Raw genomic sequence first — 27,884 nt, forward strand, 5'->3', positions numbered from 1 at the left:
CGAATGTCTGAGGACCGCCGTTTCAGTTCGGATTACCGTAGTGTTTCTAAGAGTCTGGACAATCCTCGAACAAAATGGCGTCAACTAGAAACTATAAAAAGTAATGTACTGTATATGTTGCATTATTCTTTATAGTTTCTAGCAATCGACACCATTTTACTTCAAAACTAGAAGATTATCCAGACTCTTACTTCTAAGGACACTAAATTACCGGCACAAACAGCGCCACCGAAATAGGGGAAAAAAACGCTCGTTGCGTCATACTGAAATACGCGGAGGGGTTTGTTGCGAAGATTATAGAAACTTATAGTACTCGTTCCAAGTTTCGCACCGCGGTCTAAGAAACTTTTTTCGATCGTTACTCGGCGAATTTTTTTTCTCCTCGTTTTATCGCGACGACGTAGCTCTCGCGTTCGCGTTGATCACACCCCCGGGTTATCCGGTGGCGCAATTAAGCACGGCGACGAAATATGGCGTTTCATCTCGTCCGGTAACCGGCGACGCAACTGCCGGAACGGGACGGAATTTTTCCCGACCGGACACGGAATGCGGAGCCGTCGCAGTCCTCCTCGTTGTCTTCCATCTCGATTACTCTGGTGTGTACGTGAATACACTAAATAATTAGTGAGAACCACGCGGGTTTTGAGCCGGCAGTTAAGCAAGTCGGTAGGTTACGTAGCAGTTTTAAGCGACGATGCGAGGACGAGGACGAGGACGATGACGATGACGACGATGGGAAGACGGGAAAGCAGAGCGCAGTGTGTACCGAGGGTAAGAACCTCTGGCACCCGCGCTTCCCTCTCAGTAAGTAGATGCTTGTCAGCGGAAACTTAATTAAATATCCAAAGTGGATGCCGGAATTACTACAATTAGTATGACGGCTCTCCTAACCTGTCCCTTATTACCCGGCTAGTTCTGTCCGACTCGTTCGCCCATATTACTACTTAATGTCTAATAAACGTCACGCCAACTCGTCAAGTCGTCGTATGTTATTTCTTCTTTTTTCCCCCTCTCTCTCGTCCTCCAACTTCTTCGTCCGCGTCGCGACGACGACGCGTCGGAATTTCGGTGAATATCCGTGCCGCCGAGGATGAGTGGGCAGTGAAACTTGGCTAATAATCGTCATCGCGGCCATTCCCGGCTTTCACGGCCGCCAATATCCCGCCGATAACTGCCCGTTTAACAAGCAGGGGAAAAGGGAGAAGAATGGAAAAAGCGACAGTCGGATATTCAGAAACGTGGAAACTCCGACAAGCTCCAGCACAGCGGAAGAACAATGTCTCGCCTAATTGAATCAGTGATTTTAAAAACGAGTCTGAATCTAAAGCATCAGCTTCATAGAATTCTCATTTTAATTTCAGCTTCATGGAATTATCGTTCCAAGAATGTGAGAACAAACAATTCTCTTTCACCATCGTTACGATTGCGCGTAACAATGCATTGTAAAATTGAAATTACAATTTGTGTAATTTCGTCTCTGTGATCGAATAATGATTGGCCAGATAAATGTATTCACTGGAAAATCGAGTTTATCGAACGTCGAAATAAATTCATAAAGTGCGATGGGGGAAATACCGATATAAATATTCATAATAATTCGCGTTTAATCCGATACATATAGCAATCCGTTTCGAACCTACATACAAAACGATCATTAGTATCACTTAGCGGTAAATAAAGATGTATATATTACGGTTACATTGTAATCTGCCGACTTGCAATAACTCCGAGTAATAATTTCATAAAAATACAACAGCGCGAAATCGCGATACATTGTTTGGCGGTGTTCATAACTTTCAATATTAATACATACGCTGAAAGCGTTTCATCTCAAAGTGATTTTTGTTAGAATCGAAAAAAAGACAGAAAAACCAAACGGCTTTTCTCTCATACATGACATTTCCCTGTCGATTTAATTGCGGAAAAAAGTGCCGAAAATAAAGAAAAGAGCGTAGTAAGACCGTAGTAAGAGTCATTTATTATCGAGGAGTGAAATTTATTATCGAGGATGCGCTAAAACGTTCCCGATAATATTGACAACGATTAAAATTTCATTTCGTCATAACTAATTGATCATTAATATCTCACGTTTCACGTAATTCGTTTCTCGATTTAAATAAACTTACGTGACCACGTCGATAGACGATTCCAGGTCTCGTTCAAAGATGTAACTTATTTCTGACCTGACCGACTTGCCGAGTGAAAAGTGTTCGGCGATTTGGCACGTTTGCCACCAATAAATCCTGCTCAAAACATCGATGTAATTCGGATTAGGTTTTCGCACCCTACATCTCACCCAAACGATTTTCGAACTGGACGCCAGTTCGAGCTTAATTCTCGGAATAGTCATGTCTAGTAATGACCGTATAAACTCTATCTAAAAAATTTAAAATTTGAATATCGTTTTAAAAGAAGAAATAAATAGAAAAAAACTATTTAAATGTTTAAAAACGCATAAAAATTTTATATTATTAAAAAAAACTATTCACGATTTCAAAAATTTCTTTAGATTCGAATAATTTAACTTGAAGTAATACCTGCAACTTTTTAAGCGTTTGAAAGTAAAAACTTCATCTATACGTCTCGAAAAAAATACACACTCAAATAAAATTGTTAACAACAAATTACTTCTATAAGGCATTATAAAAATAAATATACGATAAGAAGAAAGTCTATTTCTATATTTAGAAGTAAAATAAAATGGACAAATGGTCACAAGCGAAAAAACGGAGACGATTAAGTGGATGGCGAAAATAACGAGAAAGATGATACGCGATGGGGTACGTGCTACTAGTATCTATTTGGCGACGTAGAGGGTGGACGGGAGAAACAGTTTACAACAGAATATTGTCCCGTGTAATCCGCTCTCCAATATTTCATCAACTTCTCTATTTCTTTTTTTTTCCGTTAGCTTTTTCTTCGGAATGGACAAACGTAGCGCCGTCTTTTTCTTCCTGTACAAAAAGTGCAAAGATGTTTCCTTCTTTCTTCTCCTCAATTTTTCTATTATATACAGCCGAAAATAATTGAATTCAATCCGATTACTAAAACAATGTTAATAATAGCAAAAATATATTTGACTGTATTTTACAGTAATTGGCATGTATTAAAGATCCATCTCATTTCTCTTCGATACAATAAGGCACTGTCATCTCGGGATATTCTCTGAAGACAATTCTCGATGTAAATTACTCCCTTTGGGAAAAAAGGAACATCAAAGCGAGAACTTTTTTTTTTTAACTAATACCCAAAGATCTGGATCTCAATTCCTTTGTCGCGTCTTATCGCCGCTTAAAATCTAACGGTAACAAAAACCTTATGCAATATGCAAAGGACCGAGAGGGGAAACTCTTAGGCGTGACGGCGTGTTTTCATTACCACCATCTCGGAACGCAGCCGCATGGAGAATTAAAAAATTTAGTACAATCCGCTACGAGCTATCGCGCGGAAGTCGAGCACCTCCGGCTTCATGGTGGAAAAGAACACGAAACGCCGCAGGGGGAAAAATTCGCCGCGTAACTCTGACATTCGCGGCATAAATGTTACATCTCTGCCGGCGGAGTGACTCGGCATCCTCGCACGGGACGACGTATTTGCGCGATGAGACCGGTAGCGCTTGCAAACGGGGGCGGCTGTGTTGCAATCGAGTGCGATATGCACGCGGAAACTAAATTTCGAAAAACCTCGCGATAAGCTAATTGTGTCAACGCGCGTCCGTGTTTTTCCGCGCGCGTTCGTAACAAGATTCAGCTAATTAATGGAGGGTTGCGATGTAATTGCCTATTAGTCGAGGCCAGTGCAGAAATTGGCGCTTTAAATTAAACATCACGGTAAAAGGAGAGCAAATCGATCGCGACTGCTCCGTGGACAGCTGAAGATTATGTTATATTAAGAGACCTGTATTCTCGTCTGCGCGCGAATGCGCAGCAGCGTCGGTCGTTATCAGGTTACGTTGCCCGTAATTTAATCCCATTTGACTTAATTAAAAGCGGTATTGAACGTCGCGACTTCTATTCGCGCACGTCGATGGACGTATATTGAAATTAAAAATGCCACGAAAACGGCAAGGTCGAAGTAGAAACGAGAGAGATCGGCGCGGAAAAAAAAACCCGCGAGTAATCGCTGATTGCGGTGCCGGAGATATTGTCATAGTTTCCGTGTATTAGAGTGATCTACCGTAAAACGTCCGGCCCGCGACCAGATATTAAACGCCGCTATTAGTCGAGGTAATGAATTTTAAGGGAGATGAGCGGCCCTGCAGCCACTCCGCGCTCTCCCTCTTCCTCCCTCGCACGTTCCGGGTACTCGACGTAAAGGATTGCCCCCGCGAAATTATTTCCTTTATAAATCAGAGGCCATACGTTTCGGCGTCATCCCACCTTATTCCGCCCCGTGCAGACGCCCCCCGTGTTCCGCCGTTCTCTCTCGCTCGCGACGTCTCCGTGCACCGGCAGAGGCCGACAGGAGGGGAGAGAAATGGTTGAGGTTTATTAACGATATCTTCATGGATGGAAAATTTTCCATCCTTAAGAAAGCTGAAAAAGCTCGAGAAAGAAAAAAAAGATGTTCTCCTCTTTCTTTTTAATGAATAAATTGCTTAGATTCGCCCGTAACAACGTGGTTTAACGCTCTTTCAAAGTAATTAGATGTCCTCTTCCCGGCTATGCCGTGGGTGAGAGTCCTCAAACCGCGACCGCGGCGTTGAAACTTTTTTTTCCTCCTCGTTAAATAATGAAAATCACGAGGCTCCTAATTTCCGAGCGAGCTTAACGCCGTAATGTACCGCGGCACTTTGACCTTGGCACCGGTAGCTGCGAGTGCCGCGAGGGAGGACGAGACAAGAGACACACAAGCAAACCGGCGGTAGGAGAAATCGGCTTGATTTGGTACCAGAATGGTACGCTGGTGGGGATGTAGTAATTTGTCGGCTCGAGGAAGGCGGCTGGCTCCGAGCTGATAACAGGGGGTGGTCCATTCTCCTCTGATTCGACCTCACGTTACCACGCGCGTCCTACGACCGATTCTCACCCCCGCCTTCCCGTCGACGACGACGACGACGACCTCCGTGTCTGCGGTCCGACACGAGGTACGCCGAGAATCCAGGATAAGACTTCTCTTCGCGAGCCACATGAGCAGCCGCACCGGAGAGACGTGTCTGGCGAAATGCTGTGAGACAGAGGGACGAGAATGCGGGAGAAGGGATCTCGGCAAAGAGAAAAGAAGAGTCGCAGGCAGGATTTTCCATAATCGGGCATATTCCCCGGGCGTTTACGAGCGACGATAACCCCGAGAAGCCACTTTCTCCGCGGCTTCTTCGCTTTTTATATGAAACCCCGCTCGCAGCGCGCTCCCGCTAGGAATTATCATCGTCGTTTGGCTAACTCCACTAAATCCGGCGCGCGCTACTCGAGTCGCGGTACGAGAAAAATACACCTTTCTATAAAATTCGCAGTTTACTTTCGCTCGTAAAAAAAACTACGTCATTGATAATATATGTTTCCGCTTGTGCAATAACTAATTCCTCGGGAATGCAATTACACCGAAATTGCGGAATATTAATCAATCCCATTTTGCCTCGACGAGACAGAACGTATAGAATTATTTCAATCACGAACTACGTGACGGAAGTCATCTTAATTCGAGAAGAATGTACTCGGGCCGAGTTGAGATTCTTGGGCCTGCTGATTGGTTCTGGCAAACAAAGTTAGCCGCCTAATCTTGTTTCCCCCGTGCTCCGACTGGTTCTCTCAAATTCATTCTGCCAGACTGTATGCGCATGTATCGGTGTGCGAGCGCGCGTGTACACGGACGGCGTTTCCCAATCAGTTTAGCATTAGCGCGAAAAAGTTCTAATTACTCCGTGTGCGGCGAATAACCATTAGTTTCGCGCGTTTAAAAATTTTTTCACGCCCTCCACGTTGCTCGCCTGACGGAATTTCGAGTGCGTACTCACGTACCAAGCGACGAAATAATTACGCGTAACCCGATTATATCGCCAAAGTTTATGTGCTCGTTCAGACATTTACTGCTTAACGTGCCTGTGCGACGATTTAAAGATTTTTGCCTCATTACGTGACCGTATTTCTTGTATTTCGAGCGAAATCCGTTCCTGGTGTTTCTCTCGTATCGAAGTGATAAAGCGGATATAAATTCTCAATAGATAAAAGTCTGCATATGATATAAATAATGCATCTTATATCAAATGGCGATTTTACGATCACCACCAATACTTTTAGCCCGGAAAAATTCTCGGAAATTTTAAAAAGTTTTTGTCTTTCCAATATTTCGCAGATTTTTAATAATAATATTACCTTCATTGTATACATCACGTCAATATTTTGAGATCTTTTTCATAGTTAAAAGCTTTAATTTAAGTAAATAATTTAAACATGTTGTTCTTCTTGAATTTCTCAAAAAAATAAGAATATGCTAATCGCTATAGCTATATATAAATAAAGATCACTTTAAAATATCTACGCAATCGGAATTCTTACAATTTTTTATTTTTATTGTAATATCAACTGTTTATTGAACAACAGGCATCGTTTGTTCTTGTTATTTGCAGCCTTCGGTGAGGCTGCATCGACAAAGACGACGTCAGATTAATCAAGCTTTCCCAATAGTCTAACTCCACATTTCGTAAGGCGCGACGAAACATCCTGTAAGTAAGGCGCGACGGGGCCGTTCGCGAAGAAGGTGCTTCAGCTGATTATCGCGCCCCGGTCTGGAATAGCAGCAGGCAAGGAGTCTACAATATGCCTGACGTATGAGCGCGAGTTAAATTAAAGTTTGCCGACAACGCGGGGGAGGAAACAGGCCGCGGCGCGGCGCCTTGTTTCAAAGCCGTGAGTTAACTGAAAGCCCAAAGTAATCTCACATACCGATCCCATCGTGGCTCGTGCCGTCGTTTTAAACGCGTTGCGGCGGCGCGGATAGGCGTTATCCGCGATTTTTCCCGTAACAAAGAGTAATTCCGTTCCGCAATTAATTGCTGCCGCGCGCCGTCCGTTCCAAATTGCGTCCCGCGCTTTTTAACGGCGCTGATCGTATCTCGTTTTATTTTATAGGTACGTATAAGCGGCAGAGAAATTACTCGGATTGTGCCAAGTTCTATCTCCTACGGGCAAATATAGCCCGTAAGCGACCCTTAAACGGCAACGTGCAATTCATATTTTACAACGCGTACACGTTTTCAGTACTTGCGTAAACATCTTTGTAATAGAATCTTTTGACAGGAAGTAATAGATAAAGCGTAAGTTGTGTCGAGAAGACGTGTCAGTGTTTCACTTTCAAAATGCATTTAAATTAATCCTCAATTAAAGAGCTCTCCCCGTTTCGACATGCAAATAAGGTTTCCTAACTATATACGCGACGGATTAGTTTTAAGTTTTGTACGTGTTTTTAACAATGTCTAAAATAAAAACTGTAAAAGAATATTAATTTTTTTTAAGATAAAACAATGGCAAAGGCGCTTCTGAGAAAACTTAATAGTTTTTGAAATATGTTCGCATTTTTTTTAGACGCATCTTTATTATTATATTTATTTTGTTTTTTTTATTATATTTTTTTAAGCAAACTAATGTTTTTGTAATTTTTACTTTACATATTATTGGAGATACATAGAGTAAACATACAAAATTTGGAATCGATCCATCATGTAGTTTAAAAATATTTTCGCGTGTCGAAATTGAAATTTCGATTTCCTTTAGAAAATTGCATTATTTTATTAAAGCCAACTAAATCGACACTTCATTATATTTTCGGAATAAAAGCGAATATATGAAATTACGTTGAACTCTCTTACACGGGGCAGAGAAAATAGTTTTTATAAAATTCATCAGTATACGGATTCACAACAGCTTTCCCAACTTTATTAGCACCCACCGCCGCACCAATGAATATTTCGTGAACCACCGCTGCGCAGTATACATTTATAAGCTTATGACATTATGGGATTTCTAATCAGAATTTATATTTCGAAAACATGAAACTTGCATTTCCGGCCGATGTGCAATTATTCCCCCGTCCGCGTGACGGAAAACACGTGTAATTTTCCAACGAGTTTCTCCGCTATCATTGTCACACCGACTAACTTTACATGCGTCGACGATCCGCTGTCAGAGTGGCGAGGTATCAGACGGTCTGAAATCCGACGCTGCTTAGACATTCGCTGCTCAAATATTCCCAGGATTTCCGCACATCTCGGGTCGAGTGACGTCCTCGTGTCTATTCGGCGTGTATGCACGCGAATCTACGCACACGAATCTACGCGTACGCTTCCGGAAACGCGAAACATTTCGTGCAAACCCGTCCATTAATGGGATTCCCCGTTACGCACTTTTGTACGCTTACGTTTCGTCATTCCACGATTACAAGATGAAATTAATTTTATTGGGCGACAAATATTTATTTATAGACGTCGCTAATTGTGTCAATTATCGTCCGCATTACAACGTCGGTTAAATATCACTAATTTACATAAGTAATAATTTTATATCTGATGGAAAAAACAATTTTACAAAATTGAAGGACCAACAAGAAGGGAGACAATCTTAAGAACGTGAAAGACAAAAAAGAATAATAGCGCTAATTAAGAAGTAACAATAAGAAAAGGGGAATGTTTCGTTCAAATTTCAATATTACGACAATAATCTGCGAATCGAGTTCCAAGCGTCATTAATGAACACTATTGTCCGCGGCTGCACCAGTGGCGCAGAATGTCCGCGTATACGCATTCTCCTGACTGTCAACTCACTTCCTGCGGACGCAGAGAGCTTTTTAGCGAACTGTCAAACTCCACCGAACCACGAATTACTCATTCCAACACATCCAATGTACTCTCGCGCGCGGAGTGCGGCGCGGATCAAAGATTCCGGAATTCCGCGGGCACGGACTCGAAACATCGATCCTGGACCATGAAGTGCCGAGAGATCGAACGACCGATCCGATAGATTCGCGTTTAACAACCAGTAATGCTGAATAATCCATTAGCGGGCTTTACCGAGGATATTTTTGCGAAAATGTTTCGTCAAGCCCGATCAAATTCTCTGTGTGTCCCCAATTCTCGCAAACATAGGAATAAAATTTTATAAAACTCAAGTTTTACAATTATCATATTTTATAAAGACGATTAATACAGATTTAGAAATATTACTAATATTTCTTTCCATTTTAATGATAAAATTGTAATTCGATAAAATATCTGAATAATGGGTTGCTTTTTGGAAGAATTCCGATCGCACTTATATTTGTCACATCTAACCCACATTTATTAGATAGGGATATTACAAAAAGATTAATTGCAATATTTGAAGATAAAAGCTTTCATTATTTCAATGTTAATTTTACTATTCGGACCAAATGCTTTATTCAAAATTTTAACATGCATAGCTATGCAAGAGATTTCTTTCCGGAGTGCAACGGACATGTAATTACTTTCACTCAATTGTCTCCTTTAGTGAATGCAAGATGCATTGAGTCACCCGACCGGAAGACTGGCGACAGCTGAGGCAACGGAAATAAGATGGCCACCACACCGGTATCTTGTCCCGTCGTTAGGTCAACGTACTATAGTGCGAACGTTAGTGTGTTCCTCCTCATGTAAGTTATGTACGTAATTACGTACGTAACTTATTGTTAGCGCAATGCGTCTATTTATTGCAAAATACACAAGTGCGCGGGCGCAATGGAAGTTTCCGAGCTTCCTCGCTCGCCGCAAGCGAGCGCAATTTGTGCTGCAGCTTATTGGCCGGTAGTTAATACTGAAGTTGCGTAACTACACCCATTGTGAAAAGGTGTCCCTTTTGCTTCTAAAATAATTACTTTGTAAGATGTGCGTGTGTATTTTCTGTATTCTTTTTTATATCTTCTTTCTTTTCTCTCTTATTTCTGTTAAAGTATAAAATTATAAAATATTTTACATTACTTATGTGTAAAAAGTTTTTTCTAACAAAATAATCAAAATTGCACTTATTATAAAAATATAAAATATTAATAAAATTGTATCAAATATATAAAATATAGATTAAACTCTAAATTTTATTTAACTTCTTGTTAACTCTACTTTATAAAAAAGATTAGTTGTAAAGTAAAAACAATCATACCATTTATTTAAAAAGTTTAAATGTATATTACATATCTATATATTTATATTTACAAATTTTTTAGCGAAAATAACTGTATAATAAATCTTGTCCTACTTTATCTATTAAACACGTAATTTTTTTTTAATTAGATGATTTGACTCTTTTTTTTCAAATATTCATTGAATTTCTTTTACGGAAATATGTGAATGATATTATGTATAGATGTATAATATATGAATATCACTGTAGTGAAGCAAATCAGTTAAGAACGTAAGCAGTAGCAAATTCAAACTGTCGATTTTTATAGCCTTAAATTCAAAACTGCGCGGATCAGTCAACCCAAAACTGAAATAGTGAAGACATCTTGTGGAACATTCGTTAGATTTTGAGTACTCTCGCAAACTGTGAATCTTGTTCAGATTAATATTTAAACGTCTCCATATTATCCACAACAGATACAAATTCGGTCATCATTGGAAAACGGCAAGTTACGTTATTCAGAGAGCGAAAAGGAACCCGAACGTAATGAACGGCAGTCGATGGTACAGAACCTGACCAACGTGTCCGCGATCAATACAAGCTTCAGAGGGAAGTACTACCATCTCTTCCCGGTACCTAGAAGCTCGTCATGAAAATGATATCCGCGGTATTTGCGCTATATTATACGCTCTGAATTTGTTTGATCAATAACAAAATTAAATACCTTCAGTCGTCCATATTGGCAATCACAGAATGCCAGAAACGTAATCGCGGCTGAATTAATATTAAAAAAAATCAGTGTGCGTCAGTTCTACCAAACTCATCGATCTATTACGCACGTGAACAAAATTGTTAAAAATGTCTCATCCATCAAAAGTGAAGCAATCCAAACATCGTTATTTAATGCAAAAGCTACGCACTGCCGAGAAAACGAAGTATGTTGAATAATATACAAAAATAAAATTAATATAAAACTATTTACGTTTCTTATGAATATATTATTTAAACGTCACATAAATTTTATTGTTAATTATCTGGATTATTCATTAATTCATTAATTCAATAAATATCATTTTACAGAAAAAAATTTTAAATAAATTATTATTGTTAAGATTTAATCAAATCATTATTATAAATCAGTACATATCAGTACAGTAATTTCTTGTCATATGTAGTATATAACCTTGTTTCAGATGGGAACGTCCTTTCCCTAAATCGAAGGAATATTGGAAGAAGTTTTGTGACGATGAAGAAAAAAGGTTGATTAGAGTAAGAAATTCCTTTCCGAAATCATCCTACCTTCCTATCATTCCTATTTTGCGCGATTTTGAAACGAGTCTTCGTGATATCATAGATTTTAACGATTCTTACGTTCTTCAAGGCTTCAAGGATGAGAACGTACTTCTCGTAGATTCGAAATCCTCCGAAACGCCATTAGATGTTTCTTCAAGAAGGCGCAACGAAAGTGTTCTCTCGAACGCAAAAGAGCCGATGGTCAAAATATATCCTCCCACGCCATTAAAGAAACCGCCGAAAAATGACGCAGTTACGAACGTTAGGACGAACGCGGGAGGACAACACGTGTCTTTTGCCATTCAGAATAAATCTACGATCAAAAAAGTGGATTCGTATAAAGAATCAGAGTCCCTTGATGTTCCTTTCAAAAATTCTATCATACCACATGACGGATCGGGAGATGGGAGGGTGTATTCAAAGAAGACGTGTCCCTTTCACAGGTACGAACCCGAGGTGAAAATTTTCGACGACGATATCGAGAGATATTTGACGGAAGAGCCGACAGCAAGCGTGTCGTCGGGGGAAAAATTGAACAAATTGCCGCATTTCCCAGATGCATCTAAATATGACAAAGATCAGAACAGAGCAACTTCTATCAAGAGCAAGAAGATCAAAAGGATTACTGTTCCGCCAAAGAAATTGGAGAATTATCCGGATAATACAATTGATTTAGCTGCAAGTAAAATTGTAGAAGCTAAATCTGAAGATAAGAATAAAATACTAGATAAACAGTACAATTTAAGAACTGACGTTCGAACATCAAAATTAAAATTCAATTTCAACGGAAAAAAATCGGCGAAAAAAAGAACCTCTATGAAAACTGCATCATCGTTTTTAAAATCATTTCAGTCCCAAAATAGAGTTAAAGCAATATCCGATAAGGTAATAAATAAATCCAATTTGCAGACACCTGAAATTCGGGAAAAGTTAATCAATAAATCAGACTGACAAAGTACGATACCTCATCATCCTCAAATGCAATTGGAGCGGACGGTCGATAGCAAAACGCGGGAATTCTTGAATTATTCGCAACGATGCGCGTATAAGGCATTGAAGCGCTTGACGCCTAACAAAAATCTAAATTTCAAACCCGAAGTATGGAAGGAAACGCCAGTGAGATCGCGCGCTTCCACCGACAGATCGATAGCAGATACAGACGAGTCGTCAGGAGCCGAGAGCAAGAGTCCTGAATCCGAGAGCGGCAGTTCAGAATTTTCTTTTTTCCGCGAAATGCAAAGGAGATTAAGAGAAACATGGGCTACGAAAATCGAGGAGCAGGGCGTCAAATATAAGCTGTTAAAGTCGGACTCCGGCAAATCCTCTATAGTTCCTGCGAAATCGTTGACGAAGTCTGCCTTCAGCACGAAGTTCGCTAAGTACGAAACCTGGAGAGACCGTTCCGCGAACGTCCTAGACGCCATCCCGAAGGTATCGTGCTTTCGACGCAAGAACCGCGACAGGTGCTTATCCTGCATGCATAAATCCCTGTGCAAGACGGACGAAACTGAAGCTGTCATCACGCAAGCGACACTGCCAACAGAAATTGAAGCAAGAGACGTCAGCGAATCGTCCAGCTCCGACGGACTTTCGAAATTTCGTGAGGAATTGCGAGAGATATTATATTCCCAGAGAAAGGAAATTCTGAGGCGTCCGGAAATGGTTGAAGATGTGCCGAGCAAATCAACGTCCCCGTCGCTTCAAGTGGAACAAGAAGAGATTTCGATAAAGATCGACCCAAATCAATCTAAAGATAAAGCACCGAAGCCCACTGAGAGCCTTCTATCCAAAGATCCGAAGAGCTTGAAAGCCACTTCCAGCTCGATTTCGATATCGTCGGATATTGAACGATCAAAAATTTCGTCCTCGCAAGAGGCGCCTACCTCTGATGACGAGACGTCATCCCCCCTGGCACTAGAAAACGATCCGTCTCAATACAAAAATATGGCGCCTTGTCACCTGCCCACGATCTTGCTGCCCAGCATGGAACCTTTAAGAGCTCTGAGATACAGAGAAGCTACTACCATGGAGTCGCGAATCGCGCTCATGGAAAGCGCACCGTTGACAAAGGAGAAATCCGATGACGAATATTACGACGACGTGAAAATCGCGGACACAACGAAGGAAAGATCGTCGCCATCGAAAACGACCGGCGGAAAACCTGAAGATACTGGCGTGGAGAAGGATACGCCCTCGAAGGCCCCGAGAGCCCTCTTGAAAGTTAAGTCGCAGCAACAACTGATATCGCCAATCGTAGAATCTGCCCAAAAGGGCGAGCTGAAGAGAGGATACAGTTGCGCGAGCATCAAGGATTTATCGGAGGATTCTACGAGACGTACGTTCGAGATTCCTCGAAGCGAGGCGGAAGGTAGACGAGGAAAGGTAATCCCCTTCGAGGAGATAGATTCCGCGAAAGGGTCGACTTCCTCCGAGTCGGTGGAAGCAGAGGGGCGCGCGGAATTACCGCTGTCGACGGTCGCCGAAGTCTCGCAATTTTTAAAGAAAATGAATCGCGGTGATGTGGCGACCGCGACCATGCTGGAGAGCCTGGCGAACGAATTCTCTTCGCGAATGATGAAACAATACGACACCAGCACGGCGGCGGGGAAAAAACGCGCTAAACTAGCCGCGAGATTAACGAAATTGCTGGTGGATTCGAAACGTTATTTGAACCCCGATAAATTCCCGTCTGACCTTATTTTCTCCGCGCAACAGCCTCCCGCTTGCAATACCCGTCTGCTGAGACGCGTCCTGCCGCTCGATTCCTACAATCTCATCGCTCCATTATTGGGCATGCCGGTTTGGTACCCGAAAAGAGCCGTACGAAAAGATGTCGGGGTACATTACGACATGGAAAAGGAAGAAGAAGAAAAAGAAGAAGAAGAAGAAACGGAAGGCGACATTCCCTTCGATCTGATTGTACGTACGTTTTTTATGCAACTATTAGATGTTCCATAATAAATTCTACAATAAATTTAGATTTTTAAAAACATTTTATCATAATTTTAAAATTTTTAGTATAAAGGAAAATTGTTAAATACGTATCTGTTGTCTAATTCGTATCTCATCGATATTTTATACTTTTATTTCATATAATCAACATAATATTATAAAAATACCAAGTAAATAAGAAAAATATAAACAAAAATTTAACATAATATACCTTATTTTATTAACAGCACTTTAAAAAGTTAGATACATTTGATGCTAATTTTTCATCAATTTTTATAGCTAATGATAATGTAATCATGCAACTTCATATTAAATTTTTATATTTTTATAAAAGAAGATTTATTGTAGAATATTTTACTTTTAATATATATTCATTGTATATACATATTTGCAATTATAACGATTAAATCAATTTTTTTTAAAGTTTCCTAAATTACAACACCACCACAAATTTTATTACAATAAATTATATTAAGGTTGCTAAATTATAATAATAAACTAATAATTAATTAAAATATTGATAAAAATATATCAATTGCAAAGATAAATTCAAATCGATTTTACTGTATTTCAACGATTCATATCTTTCCATTATTGGTATTTATTAATTATTAAATTATTAGTTTCCTTTTTTCGATATGTTAAATAAAACAAAAATAAATAAGTCATAATATCATTAATTATTTTAAATCATAATTTCAATGCTTTCAAAGATTTAAAAGATGACGTGTGTGAAGTTAGCATCTCAAAGTTTAGCATCTCATAAAAATACTACAGAATTACTTGCATCCAGCATAGTTCTACAGTTCTTGATAGGTTTCAACAATAATTCTGTTGAATTACGCATTTTAATTAAATTTTTATAAATGAGATGCTAACTTCCAAAATCACATAATAATATCTCACCGTATTTCGAATATACGATCACAGAGAAGACTAAATCTATAGAGTTCTATCGTTTAAAGACGTCCTGTCAATAGTTCTGATGATTAAATTAATTAAAAAAAATTTTGTGTTACAAAATATACGTATATATGCGTATACGTCTGCGCACGTAGATTTGGTGTAACTGGCACCTCAGATAAACAAAATTAATTAATTTAAAAAATTTAGAAAGTACTTTTCAACAACTATCTTGATGGAAAACTTGTATTTATAGGTCTAGACATGAGATGCTGGCCGAATATCGACAGTTCTATTTATTTTAACGCAGTTCTCATATACTTCCGGACGCGTACAATAATTTTCTAAAAAGTTCCGATGATATAAACAATTAAAACATTTTTTAAACATTTATTTTGCCCGAAAAACTTAAATTTTGAGGGCTAGACGTGAGATGCTGTCTCTCCCGGTCTCTCCCGGTCTCTCCCGGTCTCTCCCCATCTCTCCCCGTCTCTCCCCATCTCTCCCGGTCTCTCCCCGTTTCTCCCCATCTCTCCCGGTCTTTCCCCGTCTCTCCCGGTCTCTCCCGATCTCTCCCCGTCTCTCCCCGTCTCTCCCGGTCTCTCCCCATCGCTCCCGGTCTCTCCCCGTCTTTCCCGGTCTCTCCCTGTCTCTCCCCGTCTCTCCCGGTCTCTCCCGATCTCTGCCGGTCTCTCCCTGTCTCTCCCCGTCTCTCCCCGTCTCTCCGCGTCCGGAACTATATGAGAACTGCGTTAAAATAAATAGAACTGTCGATATTCGATCAGCATTTCACGTCTAGCCCTCAAAATTTAAGTTTTCCCGGCAAAATAATTGTTTAAAAAATGTTTTAATTAATTATATCACCGGAACTCTTTAGAAAATTATTGTACGCGTCCGTATCTATATAGGAACTGCGTTAAAAAAAATAGAACTGTCGATATTCGACCAGCATCTCACGTCTAGCCCTCAAAATTCAAGTTTTTCGGGCAAAATAATTGTTTAAAAAATATTTTAATTAATTATATCACCGGAACTTTTTATAAAATTATTGTACGCGTCCAGAACTATATGAGAACTGCGTTAAAATAAATAGAACTGTCGATATTCGGCCAGCATCTCATGTCTAGACCTATAAATACAAGTTTTCCATCAAGATAGTTGTTGAAAAGTACTTTCTAAATTTTTTAAATTAATTAATTTTGTCTATCTGAGATGCCAGTTACACCAAATCCACGTGCGCAGACGTATACGCATATATACGTATGTTTTGTAACAAAAAATTTTTTTTTAATCATTTTAATCATCAGAATTATTGATAGGACGTCTCTTAACAATAGAACTCTATAGATTTAGTCTTCTCTGTGGTCGTATATTCGAAATACGGTGAGATGCTATTATGTGATTTTGGAAGTTAGCATCTCATTTATAAAAATTTAATTAAAATAGATAATTCAACGGACCTATTGTTGAAACCTCTCAAAAACTGTAAAACTATGCTGGATGCAAGTAATTCTGCAGTATTTTTATGAGATGGTAAACTTTGAGATGCTAACTTCACACACGTTAAAAGATTCTCAGGTATAATTTAGACAACGACTTGCGCATCCTAAAAAAATTAATTAATTTATTGTTGATATAAATAATTAAATTATCATTATCATAAATATCTGAAATAGTAAGCTGTACTTTCCAATTTTATTTGTATATAAATTGGTATCAATGCAAAATTTAATAAAAAAAATAGCTTAAATGCATTTAACAACTCCCCCCTATATTTCTACAGTAATAATTTTAATTAAATTTCTATTAATTAAATCTCACCAAAAAAATACATTTTCGCTGCATTATGCATTTTTTCATCAAATAAATTGACTATATAAGTAGAGAGAATGGAAATAAGTCTCTCATTTAATACTACGAATTTTACCATTGCTCGGAGACAGTCCGCTTTGTCCGTTCGAGAGTTATTAGTTGAGAGTAAGCTTTTATACGCCCGCAGGTGCATCCCCCGACGACCAAAGACATTTCGACGAACGGAGATGAACATAAAGTAGGTCAAGCCAGATCGAATCCTTACGCTCTCTTTTTGAAGAAACCGCGACGCAAGGTACGACAATGCGAAATAATATTATCGGCCCCGCCCGTTGAAATCTTCCCATAATTCCATGCAACGAAAGTCCTCATGTCTTAAAACCGAAACCCACCGATCGTCACAGGTTGTCACTTGGCGTCCTTTAACTGCGGCCGACCTCAAAGGCTATGATCCCGAGGCCACTCTTGAGATGAGGGCCAGAAATATTACAGACAGAATATGCCGTGACTTCTGCGAGTGGCTGCGCAGTTTAGGCGGCACCGACAAAGTTATCGACGAGGAGGTCCTCAGAGATATGTTTGAAATTGACTTTACGGGCGAGGCCAGCAGGACGATGGAGGTACAGATAGAAACAAAGTGCACGGACGCATAGCGTATCGCGGTTGCTGTAAATGCGTTCACGCGCGCGCACGCGATAGTTCTACAACGGCGCAACATCATAATGCGATGTATGATGTAACAACAGTAGCACGCACTTTGAGCGATGAACCGCACAATGTGGGATTTGAATTATAACTTCAACGCGAAACTACTAGAAGGCTGGCCTGTTTGTGGCCGTTTGCGTCTCGCAAATAAAATTTGTCCGAGTCTCTTGTGGAAAAATCGTTGAAAAAATTCAGATCTCACACCTAAATTAATGACAGAAAATTTGTTTATTAATTCTATTCAATTTATTATTATTCTTTTAAAAGAAAAGTAAAAATCAAGTAATCGCCTTTCTTAGCGCGAGATTGCTTCTTCCGCGTGCAAAAACTCATAACGAAGAGAATACTTCTTAGATGTAGAAAAAAATAAAATATTCAATTGTGAGGTAGATGTCGATAAGAGAATTGCCGATGGTGCCTAACGAAGTAGCGGCAGCGAGACAATGTCATGACGCGGGTGAGCTTGCCATGACCAGGAAGCATCTGATCAGAGATGCCAAAGCCGAGAGCAAACCGGCGAAAACAATGGCGTTTGGCACCGCGATACCCTGGCAGCTTCGATTCGTACCGCCCGGAAATCAGGTGAGACAGAGATGGCTACGATGCGAGAACGTGATGAAGGATCTGGAGACGATGGACGTGGTCTGGAAGGATATAACGCACTTGGAGAGCGTCAAGGCTTTCGCAAAATGGTTCAGCGAACGTTCGAAAGTGAGCTTGCCCATAGCTACAATTTTTACACTAAACAATTGCCTTCTTCATCTCGTCGTTACATTTTTTTTTTTTCAGACTTCGCTGCCGGATGCGCTAATAAAAGCAATGACCGCCGATTCCGCGAAACACGCCGTGGACGACGAGATTCACGAGGCGTGGAATCAGGAAACGAACGTCGAGCAAATTGGCGGCTTTAAGGTCCGCGGCGCCCGTCAGAATCCCGGCTCTGTTCTGTCGTTGCTCGACGAGTAATTAACAGAGACGGGGGGAGAGAGATCGGAAAGCGGCGTGGAAAGAAATTGTCGATGGACCCTCAAAGTTCCGCCATCGCGCCTATACACACTGGCGCCAAATACGTTCGTGTAACCGATACGACCGCATGATGACACGGGCGCAGAACGCCCATTTCCTGTATGCGGCGAACGGTTAGCCGCCGTGTAGCCGCCGTGGACGCTTCAATCGCGAACAATTCCCAGGGAAATTTCGACAAACGTTCAATTACGGGACCTAATTTTCTGCTAATGATCGCCGCGCCTCGACCGTCCGGCGTAACGTGGAAATGAAGAATTTCTCTCGCCGAGGTTCCTACCTCCAATCAAAATGTATGGATCATTAAAAGACGCGAACGGTTACCGGTCCATCATTTCTGATTTGGCGTGTAGACTGGATTAACAGCCTGATTTCCCTCCCTCCCTCTCTCTCTCTCTCTCTCTGTCTCTCCCACGTACCACGTACACACGCGTACACACGGGTACACACGCACGACAAATTAATTCATTGGCAACGCGGCGCAACCGACTAATACTGTATTTCGCTGCTCCAATTATCGATCACTCAAGTCTCATTGCGCTGAACTCCATTAAATACGTGCACGTAATAACTGTAATGTTAATAATCCTATTTTCATCCTTTAATAATAATCTCTTATCAGCACGCAAGAGACAAGTAATCTGCGAAATGTATGCTTCCCTTCATGTTTCGTGAAACAAAAGTGTACGGCGCTTGACACCTCCGATACTTGTCGATTTCGATTAACGAGCCGTTGTAACGAACGCCATTGCAAACATAGGTAATAACATAAAGTGATCCTATAAAAAGAAGGAATAAAATGACAATGGTGAATAAAAAGCGGGTGGATACCTGAAGCTGAACCATAGAGCCGACGATCTCGCATCGACGAGTTGTCTAGCGAAATAACGTAAACGAGCCGATGAAATATTGGAAACGTATCACGGACGCCGGATGTCCTGACAGTGCTTCTGCTTACGACAGAAAACGCGCCTTAGACCCGCGGCAACGGAGGCAGCGAGGAGAGAAAAAAAAAAGAGGACGAGAAAGAGAGGGAGCGAGAAAAAAGCAAAAGCTCACCTCGTTCGCGATATATCTTCCTTATTGCGACGTATCTCCCCGCCATAATTTCCTTCTCGTTTTTTTCCCCGCGGAATACCGCGATTCAAATTATATCGCGTCAACGAGCGAAGAGTCATTACGAGGCAACGAGGCATCATCAGGGTGACATCGTGGCTGAAATCATGGTTGGGGGTTTCTTCGCCTCGGGTATACGAGTCGGTAAACGAGAGAGAGAGAGAGAGTGAGAAAGAAAAAGAAAGGGAAGAAAGAGAGGAAGGGAGAGTCCAGATTCACGATACACGCCGGTCTGGACGGGTTCGCCGCGCGCTTCGAATCCGGTTCTTCCCTGTTTGCCTTTAATATTTGTCTAACCTTTTTTGTCTCCCGTATGTAGCGCAGCATCCGACGCATGAAACGTGCATTATTCACGCACACGTATTCGCTAAATATTTGCACGCACGGTGGCACTTATGTGGCATACAAAAAAAGCGATTAACCCGTTTTCCTTAAACGTTCCGTTTTTCCGCTGACTCTTTTCCCCAAATAGGATTTTTTAACGCAATCAAACATTGCCCTCATAATCTTGATCGCGTCATTAATTATACGAAAAGCCACGATTCTAATGCGACATAAAAATTGCCTGACAAAAGATACAGTTTATTAAAAATTGATAGATGACGTTAAATGTAATCGTTTTTATTAATTTTAATGTAATTAAGATATATTATTTCGACAGGTCTTTTTATAGGACAACGAATCTGGGAAGAAACAACTGATTTGAAAAGAAAGTTAGATTAGCGTATTTTTCGCTCATAGTAACAAAACTGTTCACTCGTCCCGATATAACGAGGATACTGCTGAAAAATCTCGAACTTGAAAGATACATCCCTTATTGTCTTTTTTTTACCTCCCCTTTCGAGAGAACTGCCCGGTGAGTCACGAACTTTACGAGAAAAAAAAGAAAACGAGGGAAAGAGAAGCTTTTAAAAAGAAGGCAGAAAGGGAATCGGAAGCGCGCCGAGTACGTACTGGCGAGCGACTCGATGGAAAGGGGAGGGAGGAGAGGGGGCGAAGAGAGAGAGAGTTTAGAGTCATCATTGGCCATTGGCCATTCGTTTCGCTCCACTTGCGACGAAGGATCCCGCTCGACCGAGAAATTTAACAAGGCGCACGCTCCCGACTGACAATAGCCAACTTTCCTGACCCCCGCGCTCGCGTACCCGGATTTTAATTACTTCAATTTGAACCCCAAGCTCGGCCCCGCGACGAATACTCCAGCCGCCGAATCTCACGATCTCTCGGTCGAATCGACGGACTCCGTTCGGCCGCGAAAATAGAATGCGCGATGGACGGTGTTAGACAAAACTGAATCAATCCAGCGCACACGAACGCTGGTTTTCATATGAGTGCGCAGTTGTCTCCCGTTGTTTCGCGACTCAGCCTTGCGTGCAAAATCATATCGCGCATACATTGCGAACTGCGAGTTAGATCGATGGATTTTATCACGCGCCGGTATATTCTCCTTTTCTCTCGCTCGAGTCTACCGTTCGCACGCTATTCGCCGTCGCTTCTGCCAGCTTCGATCACGATTGTCTAATATTACCGATCGTTTATAAATTAAAGCTAAGCCTGCGACTCGATTTGTTCGTTGATTTCGACTAAAACGACGCGAGAGGTACACTTCTCCGAGATCGGGAAATATCGATACGCAATCCCGTCTCGCTGCAATTGTCCCTCGGCCGTCCCCCGCCTATGGGGGCGCCTTTATTGCGTAATACACCGTGAATGTAAAATAAGACGCGGCCGCTCGCACGCTGCTCGGTGATTATCGTTATCGTTATTGTGCGGCGCGCTCTTGGAAAAAAAAAGGGGGGAGAAAAAAACGGTACCGGAAGCGACACTTCGGTCACTTTATTCAGTAGCATTGCATATTCGACAGCCATGCGCTCGCAATACCGGGAGAATCCTAAGCGCCCGAGAGTAATCGAATCGATCGGCACCGCCTGTTTTCCTTCCCTGTCTCCCGTAAAAATACCAGGCACGACTCGGACTCGCCGCATCTCGCTTTATCCTTGGATTCTACAGGCGCACGAATATCTCACGAATTCTTTAATTTTTTATACCAGGAATATTTATGTAACGAGCACTTGATATAAACTTCCGCTAAAGAGAGATCCATTTGAGATTAATCGCAAAAAGTAAGACATTTTTTATTTAAACATCGTCTACATCATTCGCAGCTTCGGAGTCTCAAAGTCCCAAAAGTTTCGTTTGAATCTTAATGAGCGTCAAGAGCAAAATAAACGATGGAGGCTAAATCTAAGGTAATTTTCCGAATATCAGCTGTATTAGATATTCCGGAGAGACGGTCAGCAAGATTTCGGAAAATTAAACAGTCCAAATTAACAAAAGAACGTTCGCAAAATTCAGCAGAGACAAAGGAAAACGTGGCGAGTCTACGGTACCTTCGCACGTACATACACGTGTCATAGATACGGAGCTGCAGGGCGATCCGCTTCGTTACCTGCGTGCAATGTACAACACGGAGAGTAAAACACACTGTCGCACGCACACCCATTCACACAAATCAAACGAGGAGCGCTTCCTGCCGGCTATTCGTGCTCGTTCGATCTATTGTCATAAAGTTTTGCGATGGTGTGCGCGTCGTCGATGCGGCACCTACGTAAACGTACGACCGCCAGCGGTGAAGTAACGAATGAACGCGCGATAATCCATAGAAGCTATCAAATTGAAACCGCAATGCCCATTGCTCATGTTTCTCCAATATGTGGCCTTTTTTTCTACGTGCGTGTGTGCGTATGCTCCGTATATTCCTAATTAAAACTATAAATTTGCTTCTCGTGTCGTTATTGATCCAAATATACGTATAGGTATCAAATCCAATCGAATTTTCCGAAACATCCAGATCTCGGTATGATGAGATTGCGATATTTTTCTCTGTGGACGTTCTATTTAATAAAATCGTTAAGATGCAAAGTAGACGATTCCGTAAGAACGCGTAAATTAAGCGGAAAATAGATGAAATTTGTGCGAAGCGAAGTAAGCAGTTACGTAAGCGGTACAAGATAAATGAACTTGCAATTTTTCAGACTTTAATTCATTAAATAAACACGCTTTGCGCATATCGTTACGTGTATTTCTCGAAACTTGCAGCGATTTTCATTTATATCAATTTCGAAGTGGAGGAACCACATTTTCAAAAGATCGAGTTTGCCTTAGTAAGATAAGTAATTGTTCTACTGCTATTATTTAATCATTTAAGGTCTGTTTGCACTAATGTACTTTAAACTCGCTTAACTTTAACTTACTCTCTCTCTCTTTTTCTAATTCTAAAAATTGGAAAGGGAAGAGTAAGTTAAACCGAACGTAAGTAAAGTTAAGTTACATTAATGAGAAAACTCAGGTCTAACTCAGTCACTAAGTCTATCGAATAGCTTTGTCGTGCCAAGCAAAAAAATCAGCGGCAGTGCACAGCGCTTGCCACGATTTACCATCAAATTCGGGGAACTCTGCGCGACGTGATTTCGTGCGGAGGATTACCCACTCGTAATGGACTTCGTTCAACATCCGGTCGCATCCGGAAGGCCGCGCCCGTCACGGTTGCCCCCGACGTCGTTACATCAACCGAGCGGCGCGACGAGGAGCACGATTCTCCCGTTTCGCTCGTGCGTCACGTATTATTATTGTTAAAACTATGCTGTGAGTCGATGGCAGCTACATGCGACTCACCGCGCGGCAGTCTACCGATGTCCTTTGACCTGGTGGGATTCCAATAAACGGCGCGAGCGAGCGAACGAAACTCGATCTGCATTTTGAATGGGGAGGAAGACACCGGTCGAGTCGCGGAGTGAAGAATTTTTAATCGTTAATGCAAATTTTAGTCATCAACGTGTGCTTCGAGTGTCCTGTGAGCCAGTGCCTTTTTCCGGATTTGTGCGCGTGTGTCTTTTTATATTTATTAGACAACTCAGTTCAATTAGATCACGTTAATCGCGCGTAAGGGAGCTTGAAATGTTCGTACCTCGTTAATGCAACGTGCCCGACGATGTAATTTCTGTATCCTTTCCCACATCCTTTCTACGGTTCGGTACAGATGCATAATCTCAATAACTGAAGCAACTGCAACGCGAAAGCAGTGAGCCGTTCTACGAGTGTGTGCGGGAGAATGGACATTCAAGTCTCGCAAGCCGCAGCACCGCAAATGCACGTTTCTCCGACTGTTAAGCGCGTCGAGACGCACAGAGGAGCGCTTTACAGCGAAGCAATTCGAGCGACGGTGAGGACACGTGACCGAGGAGCCTCATCCGTTCAACGTAAGCAGAGCAATTAGAAAAACTACAATGTGAAAAAAAAAGGCGCGAGGAAAAAGCGTAAAAAATGGTTTCTCGAGTCTTCCAGCCGGTTTAACAAAACCCTCGATGGCATTTTAGCTCTCTCGTTATTGCATGGGCTTGCAGCATGATAATAAGCATTAACGTCGTTCAACGTCTAGCAAGTATAACGTTTCAACTAATAGCTTTTAAGACGTTCGTAGCTTTAAATCACGTTCGGGTATTCATCTATTTTCTTATTACAATTTTCAAGCGTCTACGTAAGATCAACTTTTTTTTATCGCCTATCGATCGGTCAAACAACTTGAAATAAACTTTCTGAACCGATATATTTGAGTTCTTTGTTCCCTTTGACAAGTTTTTTGTTTTGCATGTTAATTATCTTGATAATTAATGATTAAAAAATTTCAAAATATATAATTCCATTTAGACTCAACTAAGGATGATTTTGTTATCTGTGCACACAAAGCGATTTGCTAAAATTTCAGTTTAGTTAGAGCAATCATTGTTGGCGCGACGATTAATGTTACTATCGAATTAACCTTGGGTTAAGCCGTCGTGTAAATGGAATTGCGAGACGACCGAGCGAATTACCTGGTCGCCTCTAGGGCGGATATTACGCTGCACCGAATTATCGATTGTGAATTCAAAAAGCGAGCGCGCAATCGGAGGGGAGTCTCAGGCACGATGGCTTCCACGTACCGTCGAATACTTCGAAAACTTATTACGAACGAAGTCCCAATTAAACTTCCCCCGTGATTACTTCTCTATAGGCGAGCGGTTACAAGAGCCCCCGAAGTCTGCTAAGTATGCAAGACTCTCGATGCAAGACCTATGATCTAGTTGCGGAGAATTAAAATTGCAAACGTTGACAAATATTTCAAATGTTATCAGACTGATTATTTACGAATATTGGTCCAGCTCTCTGCAAAAGTTTGTTTGTAACTTGCTTGCATATTACAGAGGATTTATAGAAATTGTGATGGCACATCTTTACCAAATAATTTAAGGACATCAATATTAATTTTAACGACCTTATTTAAGCTATTTTTTAAATTAATTCCGACTTTTGTCTTGTTATAAATAATTGTCATTATTTCTTGCATATAAAGTACGAGAAAGTCTTTCAGTACGGGCTCGGTTTATAAATAAACTTGGCTTCGTAGAGCTGGATTACATTGTAATATCGTGTCATGCGAGTCGCCGTGAACCGCAAGCGTCTCAGTTATCCAGTCGTAGGAAAGCTGGATAACGTGGCGCACGGTCCTGGCTCTCTTGTCCCCGTTCGATCCTTCCAGGACTCTAGGACGCGAGGTACTTCTCCGCCTGTTCCGTATTGGAATGCGGGTGTTACGGGGAATCCATAGAGAACTCGTACCGTCTGCAGGAGTGGTAGCGCAGACCGGTGTCATCGCAGAGAAGGCCGCAAAGTGTATTTACATACCGAGCCTTGGTCAAAGCCTTTACTTTGCGCAACCGTTCACCATGCACCCGAGACATTCGCAACACCTAGAGCTCTTATTCGACCGAATTCAGAATGAGCTCGTCCGGCTCGACGCATCACGTTGCAAGAACCCGTTACCGCGATAATAGTTATCAAGTCAAATTTGCACCGTGTTCCCCGAATTTCTTCATTAAATATTGCGATACGAGAGTAGAGAAGAGAATCGGAAAGTCCAATTTAAAGGGATACTTAAAGATATGCGATTGTTTTTGTTGAGAACAAATTTAAAGTGTTTAAAAAATTTCCATTAATTTTAAAATAAAAACCATGCAATATAAATAAATTTGTATATAGTAATTAACAAAAACATATTTGTTTCAGTCGAGAAATGGTATAGAATCGATTAGTGACTCATTCAGCAGATTAGTCGCAGCTCGTGTTTTCTCTACATTCCTATTAAAACCAATAATTTAAATAAAAATAGATAATTGAAATATAGTGAGATACAGCATTTCCAGCAAATACGTGATCGAAATCGTTATGTGATAAAAAAATGAAAAAAAAAATATATATATATATTTAAATTCTGTTTGACCCGAGCATTACATAAAATAATATCGATCTTAAATATATATGGAAAACTCGGAAATAATAAATGGCTTTGAAAGCATACTCGCGCTCGAAATCAAATGGATATCGCCTTTTGATGCATTTATTAAAACTCTATAACTTTTGTACAAAATATTTTTTTTCAGACGCCTTGGATCTTGAGATATTTTACTGGTTCCACTTTTTTCTTACCCTACATATAGTATATCGCTTAAAGCCGCATTATTCTACTGCAAAACTGACGTGTGCAGCAAAATGGAACTTCGCCTCGCAGAAATTGGTTCCTCGGTGAGTTTCTAGTGCATCGGGAAAATGTATTTTTCCTTTTCTATCCTGAGCTATCTATCGATCGCCGGTACAGCTTTCTTTCTCAAATTTCGCATGCATCCTCGGCGATCGATTGTTCGTCGCGGTGCAGTTAACGAGGGACAAAATTGTCGTGATAACGTTTGCATTTTAGACGGGTGAGAGAAGCCTCGGTAGCCCCGGCAAACGGCAACGGCCCCGGGTCACATTTTTCGCCATTTTTAAAAGCTATAAGCCCGTGAGGTCGGATCAGGGTAAGCATCCCGCGGCGAAAGCCGTGCTCGAACCGGCTCTCTGACAGGCGAAGGGGGGTAATTGCGCGTCGGTGCTGACTTATAGCTTCTAAATCAGTGTCGGCCGGATTCACCCCTTGTGCCATCGCCTTGTGCCAAACAGCCTTTGCGAAACTTTCGGGATAAAATGATGGTCGGTTTCACCGCCGCTCGATTACGTGTCCACCGGACATGCCCACTGATGAGGACACGTTGATCGATTTATTGCCAGAAAATAATAGGACACATACGGTTGTCATAAGCGTTGAAAATTCAGAGATATTTAACTGTACATAATTTTTCATCATAACATTTTTTTATATTTTTTCTTTTAGAAAGAAATGTTATATTCTTAAAAAAATTAAAAGACTCGTCATTTGAAAAAATGTATCTATCAATTTCGACTCGGATCATTTATCTCAGAGTGGCTTTCAGCGCCCTCCCAAAAACCGTTAATATCGCAAAACCCTTCGCTACGAAACGCTCCTACGCGATTGCTATCCAACATCCCGCTGATCCGCAAAGATATCCGCGACTATCGTGCTTCGTCTGCAGGAAGGCGTCGACAGCCACTAAGCCGACCTCGTTGGCAAACAATTAGCCAAGTTTCGATCGTGCTCGCTTTCTATCGCGAACGCGCCGCGAATCCCTCGCGAGAGAGCGTTAGAGCCCGAGCTTTCGGCGCTAGAGTGGTTCAACTTTATTAAACGATATTTCTCTAATTATCTCCGCGCCGAGCCGTGCAAGGCGCGGACCTCTATCGTGTAGTTGCAACCATGTTTACGGTGTGCGCGAGGAGGCGGGGGGGGGGGGACGTCTCGAAACTATAAACATTAAAAAGGATCGTGAGGCGCCGAAGTTAGCACCCTCCTAGTTTGCCTCCACCTCCACCTGCGCCTTATCCATTTTCTTTTCTTTTTCCCTTCCTCATCTCCTTCCTCTCTCGCGAAACTGAGGAACTTCCAAGACCCATTTCGAGGAAAAACTTGGAAAATTAAACGCCACGAGACGGCAACGTCCGTATCGTCCAACGTCGAGGGGAAAAAAGCACCGGCGAAACGCTTAACAGTAACGTACCAAGGCGTCGACGATTCCTAAGTATCGCGGC

General features: G+C 41.4%; 2 protein-coding genes across 2 annotated transcripts; both read left to right on the forward strand.

Moving 5' to 3' along the window:
• The first annotated feature begins 10,009 nt into the window (after positions 1 to 10,009).
• Positions 10,010 to 12,346, forward strand: LOC105837384. The gene is made up of 2 exons (XM_028190236.2): positions 10,010 to 10,999; positions 11,258 to 12,346. Exons 1-2 carry the CDS (start codon positions 10,923 to 10,925, stop codon positions 12,306 to 12,308), a joined length of 1,128 nt encoding a protein of 375 aa, XP_028046037.2. The 5' UTR covers positions 10,010 to 10,922; the 3' UTR covers positions 12,309 to 12,346.
• LOC105837385 lies at positions 12,316 to 27,735 on the forward strand. The gene is made up of 5 exons (XM_012682131.3): positions 12,316 to 14,276; positions 17,212 to 17,319; positions 17,429 to 17,644; positions 18,120 to 18,440; positions 18,519 to 27,735. Exons 1-5 carry the CDS (start codon positions 12,336 to 12,338, stop codon positions 18,693 to 18,695), a joined length of 2,763 nt encoding a protein of 920 aa, XP_012537585.3. The 5' UTR covers positions 12,316 to 12,335; the 3' UTR covers positions 18,696 to 27,735.
• The last annotated feature ends 149 nt before the right edge of the window (positions 27,736 to 27,884 follow it).

The sequence above is a fragment of the Monomorium pharaonis genome, chromosome 8 (assembly GCF_013373865.1).
Source record: "Monomorium pharaonis isolate MP-MQ-018 chromosome 8, ASM1337386v2, whole genome shotgun sequence".
NCBI classification, from domain to species: domain Eukaryota; kingdom Metazoa; phylum Arthropoda; class Insecta; order Hymenoptera; family Formicidae; genus Monomorium; species Monomorium pharaonis.